The following is a 21,126-nucleotide window of genomic DNA, read 5'->3' as shown; positions in this document are numbered from 1 at the left end:
TTGACAAGAGTGAGGCACTGAAGTCACGTACCCAGATCTAATGAGATCGACTTTTACATGACTACTTGACTACTTGGCGCCGAGAGGCTTCCAGATCTTGTTGATGCAAGGCTGCGAATACTGACGAATATCACCACGCACCAGACCGTATGAGCAGTACAAGCTGTCCAGCGAGTTGACAGTTGGCACGTACGAGCCCTTTGATAGTGCATCCGAGTTCCAGCTGCTGCACTCATACATAGAACCAGCAGGCAGAGGTTCTTGACCAGTCTTGGGAATGTTGAGGGCAAGGATGGCTTCGCGAGTCAAGCGGCCATCTGCCTGTACGAATCGAGTGCCGGATGGTGCTCGAGGAGAGAGTGGGGCAATATAGGGCAGCTTTGTGGTTGAGACCGTTGAACGGCCATAAGATTCAGTGGCCGCAGCAGTACTTGCCGGTGAGCGCACCGTGCTTGACTGTGTTGTGCGAGAAGCAACAGAAGCAGCGGCAGAGATAGGCGAAGATTTGACCCTTTGAGTCGAGGTGTGAGACACGCTCGAAGCGCTCGACTTGGTGCTAGAAGTGCATGATGCACTTGACTTGGCACTAGAAGCGCCCGAAGTACTCGATGTGCTCGATGCACTCGACTTGACGCTTGCGCGAAAAGAGGCAGGCGACGTTGCCTTGTTCACATACTGAATAGGCGCAGCAGGGAAGATCTGCTGAGCAGACGGACGTGCAGCTTGAGGGCGCGCATGCTTCACCACCTGCACTGCGACATCTGGACCAGCATACTGATGACGCTGGTCAAATCGCGCAAAAGGCGAGTCATGTCCGGTGCGCTGCTGCATGGAAGGGCTAGTGGTCGTGCTGGAGTGCTTGCGTGACTTGCGGTTGGGTTGCACGAGTCCGCAAGTGAGGAAAGAGATGAGACCAGAGTACATGATGCTTGATGCTTGATGTGTCGGTACGGTACTCTTTTGAAGGAGTGGTTTGATGAGGAGGAGAGGAGGGCGAGGGAGGGACACTTTATCCTTTCTTGTCCGGCTCTTGGTTCAACGAGTCATTTGGACTCGTTAACCATTATCATAAGCTGTGAGTCAGGATGATGGTTTTTGGAGATAACCGTTTGCCTTGAGATAATGTTGACGGGGCCCTGATGATAAAATGCTTGCCGTAGCCTCCATAAGAGAAGACAACGTGAGTCATCACGAAGAACTTTGGAGGTTGAGAGAGCTGTCGCGCCACAGATCACGGTGGACGTTGAGCAATTTCACAAGAGCGCCACCCATGAGTCACCACGGGCTGGCCTAGGCCAAAGAAGGGTACGGTTGACGTCCCATCGCAGAACTTACTGGGGTGCAGTATCTGCATACGCGGACAAAGGTACCTCATGGTCTCAAGCATCAGCGATCATTACATCTCCCCGCATGGCAACGCCATAGCAAGGCACAAGTATGATGGTGAAGCAGTCGAGAAACCATGAAGGATAGGCTGCTGCTCGGCATGGGAACAAAAGCGCAGAGGTAGGACCTTTTGTAGCTTGCAAGCGATTGCGAAGCTCTGAGTCATTCAGACACTGAATGACATGTAATGACATGCCTTGGCATGACATGATGTAATATCTGTTTTTAGATAGCTGCTTGAGGAAAGGCAAGCCCAGACGGACCCGCTTTGCCAGCTGGGGCTTACACTTCGTAACCTTGCACAGAATTGTCTTCAGGTGATTCTCTCTGTTCGAGCCGTCAATAGCGGATGAGACTGAGTCATTTGCTTGGTGGTCGTCGAGACAGCCGACCTCGAGGGAGAATTCGCACTTTCCAGATGGGCACTCGGGAGGAAACGCCTGTGCTGCTCATCATGAGAAGTGTAGGACAATGAAAATCGTAGTATAGATGTCTAATTTTATCTGTTTGTATGACTTCAGCACTTCCAAACAATCCAATGCGTTGTTGCGACACTATTTCTTCCAAAAGGCTTCCAGATGTCGTTGATGCAAGGCTGCGAGTACTGGCAAATATCATCTGCAAAATACAAGTTGTCCAGCGAGTTGACAGCCGACACATACGTGCCCTCTGAAAACGAATCCGAGTTCCAGCTGCTGCAGTCATACATAAAATCAGCAGCCACAGGTGCTTGGTTGCCTTCTGAATCATGAGGGCAATGGTAGCCCTCGCGCCTCAAAACAACCATCTACCTGCACGAAACGCGTGCCAGAGGTTGCTCTGGGGAAGAATAGAGCTTTTCACGGCAGCTTTGCGCTGAGATTGTTGAACGGCCCAATGACTCGGTAGCGGCAGGATTGCTTGCGTGCGAACGTACTGTGCTTGCTAGCGCCTTGCAAGAAGCGACAGACGCAGCGGCAGAGAGAGACAAACCTTTGGTATCCAGAGTCGAGACGTGAGTCACGCTGGAGGTACTTGACTTGGTGCTAAAAGCGCTCGGAGCACTGGCGTGGATGCTTGCGCGAGAGGTTGCAGGCGAAGTGGCCTTGTTCACATACTGAATCGGTGTTCCAGAAGACCGTACAGCTTTGAGGCGCGCCTGCGTCACCGCCTGCACTGCACTCGGTTTGATACTTGTACAAGACGACGCCGGCGAGGTAGCCTTGTCCACATACCGAGCCGGAGGCATTGGGAAGATGAATTCCGCAGAGAGATATGCAGGTTGGCGACACGATTGCTTCATCACCTTTGCTGTAGTACTTGGCTCAGCATACTGATGTGAAGAGCGTACAAATTGCGAGGAGTGAACAGTATGCTGCTGCATGGTGGGAGCAGTGAGCTTACCCGTGTACTTGCGTTTAGGTTGCACGAGTCCGCAAGTGAGGAATGAGATAAGGCCGGTAGACATGATGCTTGGTATGCTGGTACGGCGCTTCTTGGGAGTGGTTTGATGAGAGGGAAAATGGGCGATGGAAGATCTCTTTATGCATTTCCTGCCTGTCCAACGAGTCATTTGGACGTATTCATGGGCATCAAGAGATCTGATTCAGTTTGACTGTTCATGGAAGACCCATGCGCTCCAAGACATTCGATTGAGCCAAGACCTAGAATTCAAGATACATTGTGAGTCATCAGTGCTTGAGTCGATCTCAGCGAAGGAGCTGTTGAGGCACGCATCAACGACTCTGAAAAGTCAGGACGTAGTGCACATCCTCAAAGGCCTCCCAAAGCGTTTTGTCCTTGGGACTCCTTGGAACTGCTTGTCCGATACGCATGTAGCAGTATAAAGCAGCAGAAAGACCATGATCAGACAAGTTCTGATAGAGGGAATATCGGGCGAAGGCACTCGTTTTTATGCTCGTTGCGAATTCATGAGTCATCTGGTGGCATCATGACATCGAGTGGTGGTCTGGTCGCGCAGTGTAAGCCCGAGTAGAAGTAATGGCACAGTCTAGTGTTTCGTTCTGAAGAGTGAATCTAGATTCCAGGCAACGCCGCAAAGGTCTGGTTGTTATGACTCAGAAGATGTCAAGCAGCGACATAGCAAGTGCGTTTAGGACAAAATGCTTTCTTTGCATATCAGGTTTCTGTCAACGAAAGCGTTTGAAAGACGCAACGATGCATCACGTATGCATCAGCAAGCTTATTCTGGTTTTGGCAGATGTAGCGGAGTAGAGGACATTTGTAGCGTGGTGGCACCTCCGTCTTTCAGATGGATTTCGTAGATTATCAATCACGTTCACGGCAAACAAGAAAGGGCTTCGACTTTTTGCATTCTACATGCAGGTGTGAGTAGGTAATAAGTCTAGGTAAAGAGCAAGAAAAGCCCAGAGAAAAGAGGCGAAGCCCCAACAGAGGTGTGTGTGGATAATAGTCATTTCTAGGCGCCATCGTTACTTGTGTAGGTGTGTGAAAAAGAAGACTGCATTAAAGAATGTTGTGTTTGATGAAAGAGAGTCCGCGAGACAGCCAAAGCGTCATTGATTGATCCGTTGCGAAGAGACAGGGAGAGAGAAAGATCGGCTGGTGCACAATAGGAAAGAGTGAGAGACGTGGCGACAAAAAAAAGACGAAATCCCTGATAAGTCGTGCAGGTAGTCGTGCATAGATGAAGCGAGCATGAATCGAACATCAACGCTTGAGTTGTGGCTCGATACCATCACCGCGCAGGGTTGTTGTCTTTTGACAAAACCATCGAGGGAATTCAACCTCTAACCTCGGCACCACCAACACAGCCGGCGATGCACCATCAGCATTAACAGGAGTACTCGACGAAGTCGCTGTATGACCCGGCAACATTTGCTGAGATCGCCAAAAGCGTTCTTGATCATCAAGGAGAACGCTCCACTCACTCAAACTGCGCGTCCAAAGACGTTTCCGACCTTCTCCCAAGGCAAATGCCGCATCCTCCGTGACTTCCTCCATCCTCTCCTCAGCCTCAGAAGCAGCCGGCTGTTCAACAAAGGATGGGAGGCGTCCGATTTGCGCAAGATCCATAACACCATCCAGAAAACGGATCGCATCCGCATCACCCGTCAACGACCACTGTTTCCCAACAAACTCAGCGACAAACCTGTATCGCTGTGGCTGTACCTGTTGTGGACGTGTAGGAGAAGGTCTATTGGGTCGTTGAGAAGAAACAGAGCGGGCACTTGTCGTTCGAGCAAGACCACCCAATACAGCCATATCTGACTTTGCTTCCTCTTCTTCCTCCTCTTCAACTTCTTCCTCCTCCAACTGCACACGACTCGCAGTCAAAGGCGTTCTCGCAGCAGGTGGCGACGGAGGAGTCGCATCCTCCCACAACCCACGGAATAATCCCAACTTTCGCTTAACAAATGACGCTGCCGACATCTCCAGGCCCTGAGCAGGCGGGCCTGTATGTTGTTGCGGTGGCGGTGGCGAAGGCGGTAGGGCACCAGGCAAACTACTACTACTTCCCAACCGACCACCTGTTGTCGCATTCGCATCGTGTTGAGCAAACAAGGCGAGCGGTGTTGCGCCCGTGGCGAGCCATGTTTGTTGTTGCTGTTGTTGCTGCATACTGCCACAAGGTCGAATGGCGAATTTCTTATTAGGAATAGGGTTACCCGGTAGACAGTCTCGTAATTGACAATGCTCACCAAGACTTGTGAGAAAGGTACGTTTCAGCAACATACGTACGCGTTGTGGGTGTGACGCTGAGAGACGATAGCAGAGGAGTCGCATATAGTGGTCTCTAACAATCCCTGACCAATGCACAAAGTAGTGCTGCCAACGAGGTGGTGACAGGAGAAGTGCACATGCTGGTGCATGATGCTCATATAGAGGCCAGTGCTCGTAGAGATACGCAAACACACGGATCTGAAGGATATGGTTCTCCGTATCAAGAATGCGTTCCAGAACCGTTGTCCAAAAGGCAACTTGCTTGATGCGCAGCAGTGAAAGCAGATCCAATAAATGAAACACGGCAGCTGGATCAAAAGCGCGCGTGCAAGAGGCTACTGCCTGTAAACCCGACTCCACCAGCACAGCCAGACGACCTTCTGCTTGACCTAGTATGCGTCCACAGTTGAGGAGTCGTGTATTGGGCGTCGCTGTGCGGACTGCCAGCAATTTCGTCATGATTTGCTCAAGTCTGCTGGAGAGGACACCGTCTTCATCTTCGTAGTTGGGTCGTTGCTGGTAAATCTGTCGCAAAAGCTCACTAAAGACTTCCACCTGACGTGCACGTTGACACCATACTTCCTCCTGTACCTCCACCAATGAAGATGTCCGACGCGTTGATGCTTTCGCTGTGAATCGCGCACGGAGGATCGCTTGTGTGGGTGGATGCAGGAGGTAGCCCAATGCGAGCAATCGCACAAACGGACCTGTCGGCAAAACATTCGCGTCTTGAGCGAGCAAGGTCGAGAGGGTCAAAGCGTAATGCGCATTCCAGATTGCCGATTTAAGGAGTGTTGGGTGTGAAGCCAGCGCCCAAACACAGACAAAGACGGTCGGGTGTGGAGGCGAGAGGAGGAGCAAATGATGCCACCACTTGAAGAGGAAAGCGACGTCGGCCTCGTGTAGAATGAGCACTGGGTTCGTTGCCGCTGGACCTGATCGTGCAAGGACAGGGAGGAGCTGGGTATGTAGGATTTGAACGTTGAATGAGTGTGCGTAGCGCTTGAATGCAGCTTCGAGGCGCGAGGACTGTTGGGCCGGCGTGGGTGCTTGTTGTGTGGGTTCCGGTGACGGTGATCGGGAGCTGATACTCGCGAGGGATGAATCATCGGTGATGAGACTGGGTGGTCTCGATGCATTTGTCTCCTTGTCTGCGCACCGTACAATGCCAGAGCCGGCTGGAACACCTGCTACTGCTGCGCCCTGTGTGCTATTGCCGCTCCCGCCCCCGAAGGAAAACAAGGAGCGCTTTGGGAGTGCGCCTGTGTGGCCAATGACAGCAGCTGTGGTGTGTGGCTTTGTATGTGCGAGAGTGAGGCTTGAGAGTGAGTGTGTGCTGAAGCCGCGGAAGGAGTGTTTGCGCCCGTGTGTATGTACATTGTGTGCTGTGACGGCGACTGTTTCCTGCTGCTTTTCGCAATGGACTCTGGCTGGGACGACAGGGAGGGCTGTGGTCATTGCATGGGTGTGATATGTTGAGTCGTGGAGGGAAAGAGTGTGGATGGTTGTGTGTGGTGGTGTTGTGTCGTGTTCTGAGTGCAGTGAGTGTACAGTACAGTACAGTACAGTATAGAGTCAGTCAGTCTCGTCTCCTCCTGACTCTTTTTTCTCTTTTCTCCCCGATTCAGGCGACAGGAGGCCACCACGCTCCTCATTGGCCACACACCCGCGGAATGTCTATTTATACAGCAAACACAAATACACAGCGAATGAATACTAGAGTAGTAGAGTAGTAGCAAGTAGCTACAGAGTACAGACAGTCTGAGACTGTCCAAGGCTATCTCATCCCATAGACTGCTGCTGCTTCACCTTCAAAGGCCTCACATGCACAGCTTCAACTACCCGGCAACACTAATCCTGAGTCCTGACGTCGGCTGCAGCCATTGCCGTACACGGAGTTTGATTGAATATTTCACGAGCAGACCAAGCATACGAAGATCCGCAATTGCGAGACATTGCCGCATAGCACAACGATAGACTAGCATACTCACTCTCTACACAGGGCCTTGGCCAAGGAGGTCTTGAGTCTTGACATCAACTCTGTCGGCTCCTGTCTGTACGCATAGTATCCACTGCTCTAGACTTTCCATGGTGGCCTGCCTGGTGGGCGGCCGCCTCCTCGGTAGAAGCAATTCTCCGTGCATTCAATCGTAAATCTTGTCCGCCCCTCCAATGGCAACCATGAAAAAGGGTGGGAAGGAAAAGTTTCGCTTGAGATCAAGGCGCGAGTTACAGACGCGCTGCCTGCCATCAATGAGCTCATGCGGCAGTCCATCGTTGCCTTGGCTGCAGGGCCCGTGCAGGCTGTCAAGGCGAACAGCTGTACGATCAATTGACACGACTTTAAAATCGCCTCATGATTCATGAAGTGCCAATCCAGCTGCCAGTCTGTCATCAGCTGCACAGTGCCGAGGCCATGGCAACTCGTACAATGCAAATAGAATGTTCGCGCCGCAAAAACATCGCGGAGGCCAATGTCTCGCCTGCAGCTGAATGACGCAACTCGGCACCTCCTTCAAACTCGTACATCTGCCATGCAAGAATTTATTTTAGGTCGCGTCTTGAGCGGTGTCAGATGGATCGACGCCGAGATGGCGATTAGATCGATGGCCTGACTTTTCAAGATCCCGGATCCATGAATCATGATACCTCGTGCAAGAATGAGGGAAGACCTCGGACTGTATAGCTAGTACAGATGATAGCTCATCAGACTGCCGAAGATATGTCACTGCTCGCTATAGCGGCACCTTCAACCGGTCTGTCAAGGCTCTCTCTCAGTCCTCACTGCAAAGCAAGCTGGCTAGCTATCTAGCTAGCTATTGAAGCTCTCTTCAGAGCATCTCACATCTCGCACTTGAGCTCCACGATTCTTACATCTCGGTCAACAAGCGATTCGGACAGTAGAAATAGCTTCACGACTAGGAACCTCGCGGGACACATTCACTTGCGTCAGTCCACTCTTATGAAGATTTAAAAGGAAGAGCTGCCTGTGTCAATCAAGCCTACTGATGTCTGATGGCTAACGTTCACCGGAGAATCAATGGATTGGCAATTCGCATAAGGTTGCAGAGTCAGCCTGAAGGAAGGCCGCACTCGAACCAGACACAAATATCAATGGCGACCGGTCTTGCACCATTGACAATTGGGAGAAGCGATCCTGTGAGGGCAATCAGATTAGTACCTGCGTCGTATGCAAAGTTGTTGAGATATTCTTGACCGCATTCTTGATGTCACACTTGGATACCCCGCTTGGATATAGTTCGGTCGGGAGGTCAGGTGGTTGCAGTCCTTCTCTGATCGTGTTTGTCGATGACAAAGAATGGAACCTGCCAAGGATTGTCTTGTAGCATTCGCTACCTGACACAACTTATAAAGAGGTCTGCCCTCTGAGCCAGCGTTAGTGTCTGGGGCTAGTTGATGTCTAGAATTATCGCCGAAGCAACCGCACGCCATGGTTGAGATGGAGGACTCCAGCAGCTGTGCAACGTGGTTCACGACAAGCATCAAGTTGTGGACACATCAGTTCTGGACTTTGCATGAGATCTGCTCTTCAGAGGGCCTTGCATCGCCAAATGAGAAGAGCAATGCATATGCCCAGCAGTACAAGATTGAATTGGTGATGCCTGGTGCCAGCATGAAGTCAGAGAAAACTTGCGCTTCTGCAGAAGCTTTGTCTTTATCTCCACGATCTGTCAAAATGGAGACAAGAGAGATCGATGTGTTGAGCGTAGGCGCAAGAGGAAGCTTCAGGCAGATGTAGGTGAAGACCTTGTGATCAATGGCAGTAAGCTTGAAATGATCAGCTTGGTCATTCACGGTACTTTTGCGATTGAAGACATCGTTTATATTGCGACTGCTTCTTCCTTTGAGTGTATCGTTCTGCACTACTGTGATTTCGTGGGCACTGCGCTCTACTCGTGACCTTCAGAAGCGTCTCTGGTGCACGAGCGTCAAGAAAAAGACATGAAAGCTAGTGAAGCACATCACAAGAAGAGGGTTTTGCTCGTTGTACTGCTGAATTGTTTCAGCACTACAGAGTACAGGCGAAGTTTGTGATGTCTGAGACGAGCTGTCCAATTTGCTTTGAATGCTGAGCGTGACTGCACATCAGGGCCGTGGCGTCTGTGTATGCACTGTCAGAAGAGCATATTTGCCGTACAGCTCAGCAACAGCCAGACCGACCCGAGGATGACTTCACAACATGAAAGCAACCAATGCCTAGGTTGATGCGTACGGAAGCGAACCTGGCATTCTATTGAGCTCACACTCGTCTCATAGAAGGAACACAGCAGATAGTACTCGAATACAGATTGCTCATGTGCTAGCTGCTAGAGGCTACCACCGAAATCTGTCATGATAATAGGATGGTATAGCTCGAGAAGAAAGCATCCAGTGAACAAGCCAAGCAATGTCACAGCAAGCTGCTCGTCCAACTACCTGGTCGGTCGCTCCTGCTGAGTCCTTCAGAGGTTGGTTGTTCTCAAAAGTGAAATCTTGAATTTTTGAACTCCACGCCTGGACAAGGCATACAAAACTGCAAAGACACAGACTCCACTCGGCGTATCTTTTGATGCCATTGGAGAGCCTCAAGTGCACCGTGTTTCTCATCTCAAACTTCTGGCGTTGATCCTCTAGTCTTGCTGCTCGAGAAGGACGCAAGCGACTGCAGAAAATCAAGTGCAGCGACGCGCCATACGCTGCATGCGCCTGGTGCCCTCCACCTTTTTACATGAGCCGTCCAGCAACGGCTTCTTCGGTGCCGGCCGCCTCCGGCAGTGATCGTGTCAGTCGGCCAGGTTCGTCGCAAATTGTCCGGGTCCCTCATCTTGCTTGTACAGACGCTTGTCTCGTAGATCAAGCACGAGCACAAGCATGGACCTTGGATGATTATGCGCGCTTGCTGTATGGACTGCGCGATCACTTGAAAGATCGCATCAAGTGAGGCACCCGCTGTATGAGTATCGACGACTGACAACCCAGTGAACTGCCCTTTGCGGCAATCGCCTCGAAATTAGGACACTGCGAGCACATCGCCAAGACGCGTTACGTTCGCCTACGTTTTGTTCTCAACAATATTGGTAAATGGGGTGATGTCCTAGCGACCGTCCAGCAGCTCGCTCTCGCCAAGCAGCGCAAACCGAATAGCGCTTCCAGCAGCATTACCCACGAGCAGTTGGCGGCGCGGGTTCGAGAGTATGCTCCTGAGGTGGAGAATCTCGATGCACGGTATTACGAGTTGAAGAAGGCACAAAGCATACAAGTTCGCGAACGGCAAGGTACGTCAGCAAGTCCTGTGAAGCAACAAGCGGTCGGTATGCCAGCGCCATCGACCATCACGCCAGTGCAAATGGCTAGTCTGACCACTCCTCAGCCGGTAACTGGAACTATCGCCATCAGTCAAACGCCTGCTCAGCATGTTGAAACACCACTCAATGATTCTCAAGCTCTGGACGCGCCCCCAAGCCGGCCAATTACACCCTCGAAAGCAGATGCTGCTGATGGGAAGCATATGCCCATGATCAGCGAGCTGGAGATAGACCCTGCAGAAGAAGACGTGGTCGATGCAACGAATGGCACTGCTCTGGATGATGCGCCCATACCGGACGCGCCGATTACACAAGAAGCAATGTCTCAAGATGACTTGCAAGCACTCGCTGCGCCAGTCAGTCTTGTCGCGCCAGAAGTTGCTGCGCCAGAAGTTGCTGCGACAGAACTTGCTGCGACAGATGTCACCATGTCGGACGAGTCCTTGCTAACAGTTGAGCCTACCAGAATGGCTGATGCCACTCAACCAGCCGAGCTGGGCAAGAAGGATTCGGTTGTACCTGATCAGCCACATGCATCGAATATCACTTCTCCTGAGTCGTCACGCGACGATGTGCTCCAATCTCAGTTGCCCCTGCAGCATTCAGTCGCAACGACAACACCAGCAACACTCTCAACAGATGCGCTTGGCTTTCAAATCCAGGCACCTGCTGCTACTGAGTCTGCTTCAGTACCGGGAGAAACTCCGGCGGATCCTCAGTCAATGTCAAAAGGCAGTCCTCGAAATGGAACGCCTCAGGTTGCGCCCAAGGCTTCTTCCAGACAATCATCTCCGGGCAAAACGCGTAAGCGCAGCGAAATTCCATCGGACGCACAAATCATTGACGTTGATTCCGCGCCAAACAAGCCAGATGATCACACCGTCCTTGCACTGCAGGATGTTCAAGCTATGCCGGCGGACCAGTTGATGACATGGTCAGACCCCGACTTGCTCGGCCTTATTGATTTCATCTCTTACATTGCAGTGACACCGCACGTCTGCTCTTGGAGCCGCGAAAGATTGAGTACAGCGGCTGGCAGCGCCATCAAAAATCGTTCAGCCGACGATGTCTTTACTGCTGGCCGCGCGTTCCTTGATCGCATGAGACCTGCGAGGCCGAGAGAGAAGGATGCTTTAGCTTTGGCACTCAAGAAACTACGATTCATCCTTGAGGCAGAGCTTGCAGATGCATGTGCAGCAAAGCAACGGATAGAGATGGCAATGTCTCAAGGACGCATATTGCCGCAGGAATGGCCAAATACGGCCCAGACAAGCATCTTCCCACCTTGGCAATCAGCTACTCCCGCTTCTGATGCACCGGTCCAGCAAAGTGGCATGATCGCCAACGCCGCGAAGCTGAATGGCGCGCCTCGGTCTGCTCATCCTTCTTCCTCTGTCAATCAGGGAAAGACTCATTCAACAGACGGTACACCATTGCAGACGCAACCAAAACCAGCAAGGAGTGTTGTTCGCGTCGCGGAAGCACCCAATAAGCAAGTTCAACAGCGACAGGAAGCAGCGATCAGACCTGCGTCCGGCGTGCGAATGCCACCAAGAGCTGATGCTGGTTCTGGCTCCTACGAACCAATGCCAGAACAGCTTCACCGCCAGGCCCAGCAAGTGCGCTACCAGCAGATGCAGCAGCAACAGTGGCAAGTGCAGCAACAACAACAGCAGCTTCTTCAGCAATTCTATCAGGCTCCACAGGGTTCGCCACAGCTACAGCGATCACCAAGTCTGAATCAGTTTCCGCGATCACAGACAGCCTCCTCTAGTGGACATGATTTCAATTCCGCTCCTCTGATGCATAATCGCGCGCTGCCCTCTTCAATTGCGGGACCTGGTTCCCCTGCAGAAAGCATGGCCTACTTCCCCATGCCATCTTGTACGATTGACGCAGCCCGTCTCCGAATCTCCGCTCTCGAGCAACAGTGCCACTCAATTGAAGAGCGCGTTCGTCAAGAGCTGGTGAGCAAACCTGCAGCTGATCCAGGTGTACGGTCGCAAGTCAAAGCCTTTCGCCAACTTCTTTCTTCACTCCGTTCTGAGTTGGACAAGTTCAATGAACAAATGCGTCTTTTGCACCTTCCTACAGTCTCATCTCCCTACCTAGCGAGCTTGCAGAGGAGGGGCTTTCCGCCCAATTTCGTCAGTCAGGAGCAAGCAAATGCTCAAATGCTCTCTACCATGCTAGTTCCACAATCTCACTCAAGACCCCATCCACAGTCCATGCAGACGCAGCAAAGCCAAACGATTCAAGCGCCGCAACAGTCAACGAGACGCTCTAACAGCTATGACAATGCCTCACAGCTGCACACACTCGCATCAGCCCAATTTGCAGCACCGCAGAAATTCGCACAAAATGACCTTCAAAGAAAGAATACCGCCAACAGCAATGCAGCCGAGCCCTCGCCGAGCCCGCTTCGCTCCATGTTTTCGCCCAGTATGCCGCCGCAAGGCTTTGCAACCCCAGAAGTGCCGACACAACAGATACCACCCCCACCACGGATGTACTCTCAAACATGGTACAGGCTACACGATTTGATTCTCAAGTATGAGACTTTACAGAACGAAGAGCTCGAGCGGGCAGGCATGTCTGCTGCGGATCGAATGGCTCACATTGCATCACAGCGGCTCTATGCGAAGGCTGGCATTCCCGCCGAGTGGCTAATGGCGTACTGGGAACAAGTATACAGCATGTCGGATCTTGAAGTGCAAAACTTGTTCTCCCGTCAAACGCTCGCAACTGGCAGCACTGACCTATCGTCGGGTGCTACGACGGCAGGTACCTGGCAAGGCGCTGCTGCGATGTCTACCGCACCCCCATTATTCCGATCCGTTCAGATTGGGTGGCAAGCTCCCCCGGAGTCAGGCTCAGCACAGTTGCAGTCCTTGCCGAGCTCATCGGCACCAACTACACCTCAACTCTCTACCGCCAATGCACCTCTTGGCCAGGCGAATTCGACCCTTGCAACCTCGAGCAGACCCTCCACCAGCGCAAGTCAGATGGCACCGCCTCCAGCCTCGGTCGCACAAGCGGCACCAATGCCTCCATCAGGAGCATCGAATCATCCTATTTCAATGCCGGCCACGAGCACAGACACTGCTCCCAACGGTGTCAAGATGTCGACGTCTCTCCAGCAACGCGTTGCAGACTTGCGCGCTCAGCTGACAGAGTCGCAGATGGCGCTCGACAATGTCCAACGCAAGGCATCTGCAGAGACACAGTCCAATCGGCAAGAGACCACGGGTCAGCGTGCAGATCTGCCACAAAAGCGCCCCTTGTCTGATGCGATGCAGTCAGCTGAAAAGAAGCGCAAGGAATCGCCTCGTTTGCCACCAGTCTTTCCATCGCATGTGGTGGAAACACGGTCTCCAGCCGTGTCACCCGTCGCTTCGCCAGTCGTCGTGCAGACACCTTGGCAAGCTGCTTCCGCTGAAGCTGCTGTTGCCGTGCCAACACCGGTTGTGCCTGTCTCGCCTGCTGTTCATCCCAAAGACCCAATCGAGGCGTCAGTCAAGACAGAAGTCGCCATGGATGCTGTGCAGCAGCCTTCTCCGGTCAGTCAAATTGGCGCATTGCCAAAGCCCTCTGCAGACATTACGCCGCTCAAGAAGTTTTTGGAGCTGCAGGTTCCGCTTGAAGAGATTGAAGAGTCCTTCGAGATTTGCCGCGAGGCATCGACTGAAGTCGAGCGGCAGTATGCTGTATCTGCATTGCACGACTTTTTGTGGATGTTGCCAGAGTTCAGTGAAGAAGCACGTCGACATGCAACGGGTGTGCGCATATATCTGAAGCATCGACGCGTGCAGGCTGCTTTGCTGGCACGCTTGCTGAGGCAAGAGGAAGGTGACAATACAGGCCCGACCTTGCGCAAACTTGTGGAGGAGGAGAAGGGCTGGCGGCAATTGTTTCAACTTTATGGGACCCTGCCTCAACCATCATCAACTTGAACTACGTAGAACGTAAATGCATACACTCGCTGTCTATGTTCGTGATACCTTGTTGCTGGCTCTCCACTCCACGGCTGCTCAATATCGCCCCCCAACGCCTCCTGGATGCGCTGCTACCTGTGTCGTTGAGGACTCCGAGGCCAACTTGGGTCGACGCCCCTGAACGCAACACTCACCACGAAACCCACAGAACCTGTGCGAGACCATGACGGGCGGCGGTGGCAATCATGGTGCGAAAGTCAACCTGACAGCCATGTACAGATACCTCGAGCACTTGCAAGCAGTCGTGTGCGCCGTGTGCGGACACTGCGTGCACCCAGATGAACGCGACATCTCGTGGCACATCCCGGGACGATACTGCTATAGAGACGCTAAGCAGTATGCCTACAAACACGAGGAGTACCTCGGCAGACTCAAGCTTTGTAGCCTCACCGAGCTCATGTGTCGTACGCCAGACACCCGAGGAGGTCCAGTACTCAAAGTCCCGGCCTTGATGGTCGACCACGCTTTCAGCTGCAAGGACTGTGGATTCATTGTGATTGACATGCAAGTCGGGGATCCTCATGCAGATCGATCGTACCCGGCATCCAGGAAGCAGCGCATGCGTCACTCGCAAGGCTGTCCTGGGACTACTCGACCAGCTCAAGCAGAAGGCGATGCAAACGACCCGCACTGCTTGCGCCAATGGATCAAGTGCGGTGCGCAGACTTTCATCAGGCAGGACAAGTACAGGAGGTACTTTTGCGTACAGACGTCCAAGGGTGCTGCCAATTCAACTGCGTGGGGCTCCTACATTGGCTGGCCAGTGTCCACAAAGGCGTCAGACCCTAGATTGCGAGGCAGGGAACCAAGACGTTCTCGATCGCCATCGCCCAACCCAGACGGCGGTCTGGGTCACTCGCAACGCTCCTTACAGTCCTTTGCTACCGCAAACAATGGACATGGCAAAGTTGACACGAATTGCGTGACGTATCCAGGAGCAACGGAAGCACTGAAGGAACGAGCTGAGGAACTGGCGCAGAAGGCACGAGAGGAGGCGCGTAAAAGACGTCATGAAGATGCCAGGCGCGAGGAGGCGAAACGTGCTGATGAAGACTATCGCAATGAGCGCGAGTGGCGAGCTCGAGAAAAGGCCAAGAAGGTGCGTGGCAAGAGCAAGAGCGGCTGGCAGCACGATGACATTTACGATCGACAAGTGGGCAGGCTGCATGTCGAGCAAAAGCCTGGCAATGGACAGCATCGCATAGTGGAGTCTTCGGCTTCTGTGTCGGACGGCAACACGTCTACTCGACCTTCTTATCCAGGGCATGCCATGAGTCAGAAAAAGGCAGGTGCCGACCAGCCGCCAAGCCATGCGTCTTCAGAGGGGAGCCAGCAGACAACAAGGAAGGGTTCAAGAGCCATTGTCTACTCTGACGATGACGACGGCAAATATGGCATTGCTGCCGGGGACAATCAATCTGACTCTTCTGACACTGGTGTTTCGCTTGTCCGCTACCGACGTGGCAAGAAAGGCCATCAGCCTCCGTGGCACAATGCATACACTGCTGCTGAAACACCAACAGATACCATCGAGCTGCCTTTACCCATCCTGCCTACGGACTCAACGCCTCGACCAAAGAAATCGCTGAGTCACGAGCAGAGCTCTGCGGTTCAAGCGCGTCGGCAGTATGCTCGTAACCGTGCAGCAGCTACTGGCATGGATTTGTTTGGACTGCACCCGAGTCTGGCTGCCGAATTTGGTCAAGACTTGCCAATGGAGCTCGAGGAATACCTTGATCTTGCCGAGGCTGCGAAATCACCGGATGAGCGCCGTTTTGCGTTTGAATCATTTGACAAGCTGATCTTTAGCTTGCCCGATTATCCAGCAGGCTCTGAGCATACAACAGGCGTGAAGCTCTATCTTATGCAGCAGCGTAGCCGTGCAGAGCGGAACACAGATTGTGGGCCGGAGGCAGATGAGCTTATTGCGCACTGGTATGAGCTTCTGGCTCGCTACCAACGTCGATGAGCATTGATCGCGACATCAAAGGACGTCGAGCTTCCCTAAGGACTGAAGATCAGGGTTCTAGTACATGTAGCCGCAGGCGTAGGTAGGGTGTGTCAAAGCATGCATTTCAAAGTGTTTCTCGAAGCAGCCTCGCGCATTTGTTTGTCGAGAATAGCCGAAACACTTTTTCAGCAGCAGGAAACACGTCGCGACTTACATCTAAACTCTGTCCTACTGTCGTCTCCCCATCTGCTACTTGTCAATCGCTGCGCACAATATTGCTGGTGCTCAAAGCCTATTTGCTGAACTAGACGTCTCAATATGACCAAATCTAAGGGCTCAGCTGCTCAACCCCTTGAGAGAGACACATCTGGAGCTTTGACACATCCAGGCTTCGACTACTTTCCCTACATGCAAGCGGTCGCTTGCAAGAAGTGCCACAGTTTTATCTACTCTCTTGAAGGTTCTCATGGATCTCGAACTTACACTGGCCACATATACAAACATGAACTAGCTGAGGAGGCGGAGCTTGGATACGATCGTGCTTTGGAACGCGAGAAGCGCTACTTGCGGGCGATCAGGCTTGAAAAGCCTCAAGTCTTAGTTCGCAAGAGCCCGAAAATCAATCAACTCACTAATAAGATATCGTTCCTGACTGAACGATCTTGTCTGCGCTGTATTTACTGTGGCTTCGTGGTAAATACCAGCATGAAAAACACTCAAAATGATTTAAAGGGCAAGTACTCGGGTAAGTATTCTTTGTTCAAAAATTTGCTCATTCCCAGACGTTATGTCCGCGCATATTACGAGTCATCGTGGCGAATTTGATCTCAGGCACCCTGCAACTCACAAGTCGAATTGGCTCCACGCAAGGTCGCACACCTTCTTCTTCTCTGCTGGGCTTCGTCAGGACTTCGTCATTGATGCTAGAGCAAAGGAAGTCTTTAACCATGATTTTGAAATCAATTCTTGGGACGACACTCGCCTCTTCTGCAATAGAAAGGCATCCCGACCAGCTACGCCAAAGAAGGACGCACCTATTCTGCCGGACGAGACTGAGGTTTCTGAACATGCTCGTACACTCAGCTCAGAAGATCTTTTGCGGCGCAGACAAGAGAGATTCGGCCAAGAGGCGCCAAGTGATGAAGCAAGCGCGACTGCGGCTCAGGTCGAAGGCAGAAATGCAAATAAAAGTCCACAGAACAAGAGTCCACGGGCTTCAGTCAAAGAAAACGCCAACAGACCATCAGAAGGACCAGCGAGGGCCCCGTCGATCGCAGACTCTGAGCGAAGACCAGCCAGAACACTCACTATCCGCTCAGCAAGTTCAGGAGATAATACATCATCGCAAAAAGAGTCTGCGCCGTCTAAGCATGACAGACGGCCATCCTTGTCGCATCACGACCAGCTTCCTGCCAGTGTTCCAAAGGCCACATTGCATATGCAGGAGCGACAGCAGCGGCCCTCTGAGAGTTTTGCGCCTGACGTTGCCAAGTCTCCTTTGTCAAGCCAGCATCCTGCCGCAGCTCCTGTCAAGCCCAAAGACAGTTCCAGGGCTGAAGACAGTCATCAACAGAGCGAGACGCGTGCGAAGCGAGTCGATGCTGAGATCCCAGTCGTTTTGCCTAAAGAACAGAAACTAGCCACGTCTCTCAGATCAGAGATGATTGACGAGCCAGCTCAACTCGAAGCCATCAAAATTCCAACCGAAAGTGGGGAAGTGAAGCTTGCCTTGTCTATTCGCAGCCAAGGAACATTTGTCAAGGTTGAAGAGGACGCAGCAGTTGATGGCGTCAAGCTTTCGCAATCGCTGCGTGAGCCGCAAGCGCAGAATGTAGTGCCGGAACCCGTTGTCGAGAAAGCTCCACGCACGCTTAAGATTCGCCAGTCCGCGCCAGAGGAGGGTACGCAAGTGAATCCCGAGACTGTACCAGATTCTGTGCCACCTTCATCGACGCCGCCGCCTCTTGTCAAACGTAAATCCTCAAGCTCGACGCTACAAACTGAGAAACGAGTCAAAGTCGATGCGTATCCTGAACCAGCATCAAGCTTGCGTGTTGTGCTACCAAAGGGAAACATCGAACCACCCTCCTTACGTGTTGTCATGCCCAAAGCTCGACCCAAGTCTGTTGCTGAGTTGCTTCATCGAGCACAGAGCTCCTCGTCTTTACCTGCACCAGTTTCCGCTTCCAACGAAAACAGTCCTGGTCGCACAAAAGCGAATGGGCAGTCCTCTGCTGTCACTACCGTGCAGCCAGCAACTGCTGTGGCATCAGCACAACTAGCTTTGGCAACTGCGAAGGAGTCTTCGGAAGGCTTTCTGGAGCAATCGACACAACCAGTCCTTAAACGTTCAATTGCTTCGCCTGTTGAACTACGTGTCGGCTTGTCAGCGGAACCGGTGGCGATTGATAGTACGATGCAACCGGCTGGCCGGACGCTTATTACACCAGTCGACTCACCAGCGCCCATGGACAGCAGTGAGGAGAGTGATATCCTCAACATCAACGCAAACGAGTATGTTTTGCCCAATGAATTACTCGAGTACCTTGACCTCTGCAATGAAGCAGCTGATAATGTCGTCTTGCAGAAATATGCGCTTGAAGAGATGCATGCACTGCTCTGGCGCCTGCCCGACTTTGGCAGCTTGATGGGCCGGCATACGACGGGTGTCAAAATTTGGTTCAAAAAGCAGCGAATGCGGTGTATGCAACAAGCGAGCACTGAGCGAGCCCAGCAGTGGAAAGTGCTCAGTGAGCGGTATGCTTCATTCATGTCTGCATTAGCTTGAGCGACGATGCAATGCGAAGCAGTATTCTATATAAACGAGGGGAGACGCTGCTGTGTATTTCATAAGACGTAATCAGAAGCCTTGCTTTACGAGGCAGGCCTTCTCTATCCTTGCGTTGGCACTGCTGCTTCCGTCTTGTCTGGCACACCTTTGCGTTGCCTCGCCTGTGCTTGCGACTCACTGACGCTCGACGTCAATTTGCCCAACTCGCGCAGCCCAGTGGTAGAAGAAGTGCTGCTCATGAGCGAATCCATCGAGGAGGCACTATCCCGTCTCTCCTTCTTGCTCTTCGGCTCGACTTTTGTACCGCCGCTCTTTTTGCGAACCAGTGTCGAGACGCCCTCGCGCGTCTTGGACACAAGTTCGCCAGTCCTTTCTTGTACTTCTGATGCGCGAAAGACCCAGAGAAGAAGGTCGCAAACCATGAGGAGGAAGGTGGGTGCAATGATGAGGATAGATAGAGTCAGGCATGTTCGGGAAATCCAGAGTTCCGTCCGCTCAAAGCTTGTGAGATTGCTTTGAAGGATGCTATAGACCAGTCTGAAGAAGTCCATAACTTGCATTGGATGCAGATGCAGGTGAGAGTACTGCTTTCGAGGTTGTGCCTTGGTTGCGGTTTGGAGTCGCGATAAGTCGGGGAAGTCGCGTACCTGAATCTGAGCAGTCACCTTATCTACAGTCCCAACTTACAACAGCCCATGTATCATGAGGACTACTTGACAAATGCCTCGACCACCTGATTGAACTCTACAGGATTGTCGAGGTAGCAGTGGTGACCAGCGTCGCTGATTTGCACCACCTCGACGCTGCCACCCTTTGCATTCGCAAGCTTGGCCGCTTCCCGGCCACCTGCTTCATCCATCCAGTCACGATCACCATAAAGCATGAGCACTGGCATCTTTGTTGGAATGACCTGCATCAGCGGACTCCGGGCAAACGCACCGGGTGCTAGCAGGTAAGCGAGTGCATACTCGCCTGATCCTTTCCGCTTGAAGATCTCATAGGCGTAATCATGTAGGAGTGTCTGCTGCTCGTTGGAGATGTGTGCAAATCTCCGACCAGTCCAACCAGAAACGAGCTTTGGCCCAAGTGGACCTGCCCACCGAACGAACAAGAAGGGGGAAAAATTCATGTCCCACAAAGTCGTTACCCAGCGCGGGAGTGGTTGTTTCGGCAGTTCCTTGTCAATTGGCTGGAACTCATTCGCAAGCTTGGATCCCGGATCATCGACATTGAGGACAGGCCCAGGCTCAGTCTTCTCGTAGGGATTCTTTGGAACACCCACGGGTGACACAAGCACAAGCTTCTCGACACGCTCTGGGTACTTGTTGGCATACCGTACCGCAAGATAACCACCAAGACTGTGTGCGACGAGTGTCATCTTTTCCAATTTCCGTTCCTTTCGCCACTCCTCAAGACTGTCGAGGAAGAAGGACTCTGATTCGGTAATCTTGCTTGCTGCATCTTTGGCACGTACACGGAAGGGTGGCCGCGAAGAGAGTCCCATACCAAGCCAATCGAGAGCAAAGAAGTCGTAGCGATTGACGAGCGACTTGGTCAACCCATCGAAGTTGCGAAAGTAAAATCCAAGACCAGCGCCGTAGCCATGCAGCATCACAATATTATTGTCTCTCGGCAGCTCCGAAGAAGCGCTCTGTGTCCGACGGATGTGTATCTCATTGAGAAAGCGACTCTTGCCCGACAGCTGGAAGAACTGCTGTGAGGCAGTCCTGTGGTCAGGCGTAGTGAAGAAGGAGGCGCTCGCAGCCAGGATTTGCTGCTGTACCGCGAGCGAGGACTGACCCGTCGTCGACCACCATTGAGAAAAGGAAGCACCATATGGCAATGGGAAGCGCGACGAAGGCGTTGCAGCCGCCATGAGTCTAGCGCGTATGGAAGACGTTCTCGAGCAAGTTCAGTCGAAGGTGCAACTGTTTATTTGAACAGAATTTCATGACGTCCTCGCGTCGGGCGGCAAAATACAAAGGCCGACGGGCACAAGATCTTCGCATTCGC

At 52.4% G+C, this 21,126-nt stretch overlaps 8 protein-coding genes across 8 annotated transcripts; 3 read left to right on the top strand and 5 right to left on the bottom strand.

Annotated features, from left to right (window-relative positions):
- Positions 1–69: 69 nt before the first annotated feature.
- On the bottom strand, positions 70–924 carry BCR37DRAFT_385182 (uncharacterized protein; the record flags this gene model as incomplete). The annotated part of the gene is made up of 1 exon (XM_040870327.1): positions 70–924. One exon carries the CDS (start codon positions 922–924, stop codon positions 70–72), a length of 855 nt encoding a protein of 284 aa, XP_040728422.1.
- Positions 925–1,802: 878 nt separating this feature from the next.
- On the bottom strand, positions 1,803–3,019 carry BCR37DRAFT_16945 (uncharacterized protein). Its single transcript, XM_040866253.1, has one exon. It carries the CDS (start codon positions 2,936–2,938, stop codon positions 2,174–2,176), a length of 765 nt encoding a protein of 254 aa, XP_040728421.1. The 5' UTR covers positions 2,939–3,019; the 3' UTR covers positions 1,803–2,173.
- A 661-nt stretch (positions 3,020–3,680) lies between these two features.
- BCR37DRAFT_375890 (uncharacterized protein) lies at positions 3,681–6,638 on the bottom strand. The gene has a single exon (XM_040868475.1). It carries the CDS (start codon positions 6,526–6,528, stop codon positions 4,057–4,059), a length of 2,472 nt encoding a protein of 823 aa, XP_040728420.1. The 5' UTR covers positions 6,529–6,638; the 3' UTR covers positions 3,681–4,056.
- Positions 6,639–9,593: 2,955 nt separating this feature from the next.
- BCR37DRAFT_375885 (uncharacterized protein) lies at positions 9,594–14,355 on the top strand. Its single transcript, XM_040868474.1, has 2 exons — positions 9,594–10,008; positions 10,051–14,355. The coding sequence occupies exons 1-2, from the start codon at positions 9,800–9,802 to the stop codon at positions 14,327–14,329; spliced, it is 4,488 nt and encodes a 1,495-aa protein (XP_040728419.1). The 5' UTR covers positions 9,594–9,799; the 3' UTR covers positions 14,330–14,355.
- BCR37DRAFT_375884 (uncharacterized protein) lies at positions 14,306–16,440 on the top strand. The gene has a single exon (XM_040868473.1). It carries the CDS (start codon positions 14,535–14,537, stop codon positions 16,338–16,340), a length of 1,806 nt encoding a protein of 601 aa, XP_040728418.1. The 5' UTR covers positions 14,306–14,534; the 3' UTR covers positions 16,341–16,440.
- Positions 16,441–16,945: 505 nt separating this feature from the next.
- On the top strand, positions 16,946–19,230 carry BCR37DRAFT_16879 (uncharacterized protein). Its single transcript, XM_040866251.1, has 2 exons — positions 16,946–17,059; positions 17,105–19,230. Exon 2 carries the CDS (start codon positions 17,110–17,112, stop codon positions 19,108–19,110), a length of 2,001 nt encoding a protein of 666 aa, XP_040728417.1. The 5' UTR covers positions 16,946–17,059; positions 17,105–17,109; the 3' UTR covers positions 19,111–19,230.
- On the bottom strand, positions 19,163–19,896 carry BCR37DRAFT_16829 (uncharacterized protein). The gene has a single exon (XM_040866247.1). It carries the CDS (start codon positions 19,671–19,673, stop codon positions 19,215–19,217), a length of 459 nt encoding a protein of 152 aa, XP_040728416.1. The 5' UTR covers positions 19,674–19,896; the 3' UTR covers positions 19,163–19,214.
- Positions 19,841–20,986, bottom strand: BCR37DRAFT_339129 (Alpha/Beta hydrolase protein; the record flags this gene model as incomplete). The annotated part of the gene is made up of 1 exon (XM_040867322.1): positions 19,841–20,986. A coding segment is annotated over one exon (1,146 nt), but the record flags the coding sequence as incomplete, so codon positions are not given.
- Between the last annotated feature and the right edge of the window lie 140 nt (positions 20,987–21,126).

This window comes from Protomyces lactucae-debilis (assembly GCF_002105105.1).
Source record: "Protomyces lactucae-debilis strain 12-1054 chromosome Unknown BCR37scaffold_1, whole genome shotgun sequence".
Classification (NCBI taxonomy): Eukaryota; Fungi; Ascomycota; class Taphrinomycetes; order Taphrinales; family Protomycetaceae; genus Protomyces; species Protomyces lactucae-debilis.
This window is presented reverse-complemented; position numbering and strand designations above follow the sequence as displayed.

Coding starts and splice junctions, on each gene's coding strand:
- BCR37DRAFT_375885 (XM_040868474.1), top strand. CDS start 9,800: ATGAGCCGTCCAGCAACGGCTTCTTCGGTGCCGGCCGCCTCCGGCAGT. Junction 10,009..10,050: donor CACTTGAAAGATCGCATCAA/GTGAGGCACCCG, acceptor CTGACAACCCAG/TGAACTGCCCTTTGCGGCAA.
- BCR37DRAFT_375884 (XM_040868473.1), top strand. CDS start 14,535: ATGACGGGCGGCGGTGGCAATCATGGTGCGAAAGTCAACCTGACAGCC.
- BCR37DRAFT_16829 (XM_040866247.1), bottom strand. CDS start 19,673: ATGCAAGTTATGGACTTCTTCAGACTGGTCTATAGCATCCTTCAAAGC.
- BCR37DRAFT_375890 (XM_040868475.1), bottom strand. CDS start 6,528: ATGACCACAGCCCTCCCTGTCGTCCCAGCCAGAGTCCATTGCGAAAAG.
- BCR37DRAFT_16945 (XM_040866253.1), bottom strand. CDS start 2,938: ATGACTCGTTGGACAGGCAGGAAATGCATAAAGAGATCTTCCATCGCC.
- BCR37DRAFT_16879 (XM_040866251.1), top strand. CDS start 17,110: ATGTCCGCGCATATTACGAGTCATCGTGGCGAATTTGATCTCAGGCAC.